The following is a 3,381-nucleotide window of genomic DNA, read 5'->3' on the forward strand; positions in this document are numbered from 1 at the left end:
CGTTTATTCCACCCAAGGTGACCACTACAATGGTGTGATGAAAACACTATATAACAAAAACAAACAGAACACTTACTATTTGGGTTTGTGCTCAGACTTATGCTAGTAGCACTTCTTCAGCAATCTGCACTCTCTAATCTGAATTCAGACGTTATTATTTCAAAAACATTGGTCACTAACTTACTTTGTCATTTTTTAGTCTAGAAAYTGTTCCTCTTGCAGATTTCTTCTTGGTAAAAACACAGATAGTGGTTCAGTCGTGTTCTCCGTCACGCCATCCAGGCAATAAACTTCAGTGAAAGTGACAAACCAGAGGAAACCATAACATGTTACAACGAGATGGTTTTCTCGTTTTTACAAGATATTTTTGTCGTTATAACGACATATTTTCTCATTTTACAAGATAGTTTTCTCGTTAAAATGAGATCCAGTTTAAAAATAATTTTATGTCATGTGACAGCGCTACACTTCTGTAGAAAACAACAAAAACATTGATGGAAATCAGSTTTACGATGAGACCAGGAGGTAAAGCCAAAGACATTTTTACTAAGTTGAGTTTTTTCTTGTTTCAGAGGCCAGAGATCTAAAATGGGAGGCAAGCTGAGCAAAAAGAAGAAGGGCTACAGCGTGAACGACGATAAGTCCAAAGACAAGGATGCCAAAGCAGAAGGGGCCTCGGCTGAGGAGAGCGAAGCACCGAAAGACAAGAAAGACGAGGCGGCTAACGATGCTAAGGAAGTAGCAAACGACACGGCAGCCAAGGACGCCCCGGCGGCCGACGCTGCCGCGCCAAAAGAGGAGGAGAAGAACGCGACTTCTGCGACGAAGGAGTCCGAGAAACCGGCCGCCAACGCCGAGCCCAAAACAGASGCGGCCAAGGCCGAGGAGAAGGCCGCCGCCCCCGCCCCGGCCAAAGATCCCGCTCCCGCCGCCAAGGAGCCCGAGGCGAAGACACCCGAGAGCAAAGGAGAGGCCGACGCCAAAAAGACTGAGGCCCCCCCGGCACCAGCAGCTCCCGCCGCCGCCTCCCCCGACACCAAGCCCACAGAGGCCGCCGCCGCCGCCGCCGCCGCACCTAGTTCAACACCAGCCGCCGAACCTCCCGCCAAGGAGGCGAACGCCACGGAGGCACCGAGCAAGGATCAAACCGTAGCAGTTCAGGATTAATGGACAGCTCCTTTTCASACAGGAAGAAATAAATCACCTGATTCAACCCTGAAGGAAAGTTTTAAAAGAGGAGGGAAAATGAAATTTACTAGCCCGCCGATATTCTGATGATAACAATAATAATAATAATTGTAACGATGATGATGATGATGATGATGATGATGATGATGATGATGATTTGTTGAATGAGGAGGACTGGAGATGTTTCCACTGATGCATATGATTATTGCTATTATTATTGTTAGGTTTAATTCTTTTTTTCTGCTGTAGTATTTGAACTTTGATACGAGTCTGTGTCGGCCATGCTCCTCACCCGTTCACCTTCATCCCTTCACTCATCAGGTCTCACCTGAACCCTGATCCAGCCCACAGAGGTCCTGCCCCCCCCCCACCAGCAGCTAGATTCAGCCATGACTAAAAGATGAGCTCAAACCTCTCGTGCTTCAGCTCCTTTCACTTCCAGTGTTTTTATTTCCATTTTCATCTAAATGAAACGTGTTTTCAGGAGGACGGAGAACGCTGAGGCTTTCTAAGACATTCCAAAGGTTGAATAAAGAAAAAAGAAAATAAAGTTCGGCTTTGCGACGAAATAATCGTAGGATCTTTTTCAAACGTATAGATTTTGTACTGAAACCCCTTTGTGGTTTTTTAGCATTTGTAATACTTATAAAACCTGCAAAGCCTTGATCTTTACAATGCTCTTATGAAGTTTGAAGCCGTTCTCTGATCCTCCGTCGGCGTTAAACGAGCGTTTGTGGATGAAACGGTGAAAACAGGATGTTTGCTGCGCCGAGAGGACGCCTCTGATAACCAGTGTTCAGCTGTGTCTGTCCACAGAGCGTAGACTAAACCAGCTCTGAGGCAGCCTGATGCTTTTCTCTCATCTACTGGAAGAACTCAAAAACATTTGATAACTGAAAGTATTTCCACATGTTGGTCCTTCCAGTGTTTCGTGGAGGAAATGTGCTCCAGCCTGAAAAAAACGTGGCTCAGCAACTTTCCCAATTTAAAATGAAAACACTGAACGTGTGACGTGATTGGAACAGCTCCTGCTGCAGTATTACCAGCTACAGTATTTATGCAAAATCTAAAAAAAAATAAAATAAAAAAAACTGCTGAGTCAGCACGCTGCAGACGTGCATCGTCAGCTGAAAACAGAAGGAGTCAGGTGAAAAACGAGGTTCAACCAATAATCCACGAAAATCTCAGGGGCGGAGCCAGGGGGTGGCCAGGGGTGGCCGTGCCCACCACAGACAAATCTTTGCCCCCCCCCCTGCTGTACACACCCCTTCCACAGTGAAACAACCTTTAGGGTGTAATGATCCTCCTGAACAGTTGGTGGCAGTGTTTAACAGTTTGAAACATCACAACTCTGTCACTGAAGAAGAGTAACGACAAGAAAGTGAGGATTTTATTTACACAGAACCTAAACCTGTAATCTGACTTATGGTGTCAACTTTTGGACTTTTGTCACCATAACACCGTGTCATTTTSTGTTATGAAAGATGATGCTTTGTGTTTATTATGAGCAGACCTATCACTGAGTCAGAAAAAGTGAAACCCCCCTCTAAATTCACTAAATCCATTGGGTAAAATTTATAACGTTAGTTTTAAACATGCAGCTGACGGTCATCATTATTCGGCACAATGATGTGTTACAATTAAAATAAATCAATAAACAATATAAAAGTAAAAATCATCCCTAAAGTCATTAGATATGATAAACTGACACATTAATTAACCTTATCTCATCTGTAGCAGTGAGTTTAAAACAGGATGATAAAACTAGTTTAATGAAGAATCTGTCTCTGAAATAATTAAATCAAGTGTTTATTTAAGTAGGTAAAAGTCTGTTAAACAACCTGGTAAAATACACCAGAATGCAGGAAATGGCATCTGTTTTGTTCAAAATTTTCTGGTGGAGGACCCCCGGACCCCCAAACAGCGTGTCCCCCCACGCTTTTAAAATGGTTCAGACGCCCAARGTTTATAAGGTTTCTGTAGAAGACACAAAGAAATGACCAAAACACAAAGATCTGCAGAAACTTTAAAGTAAAAAAAAAATATGTAATTTTCCTGGTCACCCCTGTGTGAGCAGTGGTCCCAGTCTGGTCACCCCTGTGTGAGCAGTGGTCCCAGTCTGGTTCCACCCCTGTGTGAACAGTGGTCCCAGTCTGGTTCCACCCCTGTGTGAGCAGTGGTCCCAGTCTGGTT

At 44.1% G+C, this 3,381-nt stretch overlaps 1 protein-coding gene across 1 annotated transcript in view; it reads left to right on the forward strand.

The window, feature by feature from the left end:
• Window positions 1–2,262, forward strand: part of basp1 (brain abundant, membrane attached signal protein 1) — a 42,789-nt gene extending 40,527 nt beyond the window's left edge. Inside the window, exon 2 of the mRNA XM_014022031.1 lies at window positions 573–2,262. Within this exon, the coding sequence (XP_013877485.1) occupies window positions 589–1,167 (579 nt within the window). The 5' untranslated portion in view covers window positions 573–588 and the 3' untranslated portion in view covers window positions 1,168–2,262. The remainder of the gene's footprint in view (window positions 1–572) is intronic.
• Window positions 2,263–3,381: the final 1,119 nt, after the last annotated feature.

This window comes from Austrofundulus limnaeus, unplaced genomic scaffold (assembly GCF_001266775.1).
Source record: "Austrofundulus limnaeus strain Quisiro unplaced genomic scaffold, Austrofundulus_limnaeus-1.0 Scaffold315, whole genome shotgun sequence".
In the NCBI taxonomy this organism is placed as follows: domain Eukaryota; kingdom Metazoa; phylum Chordata; class Actinopteri; order Cyprinodontiformes; family Rivulidae; genus Austrofundulus; species Austrofundulus limnaeus.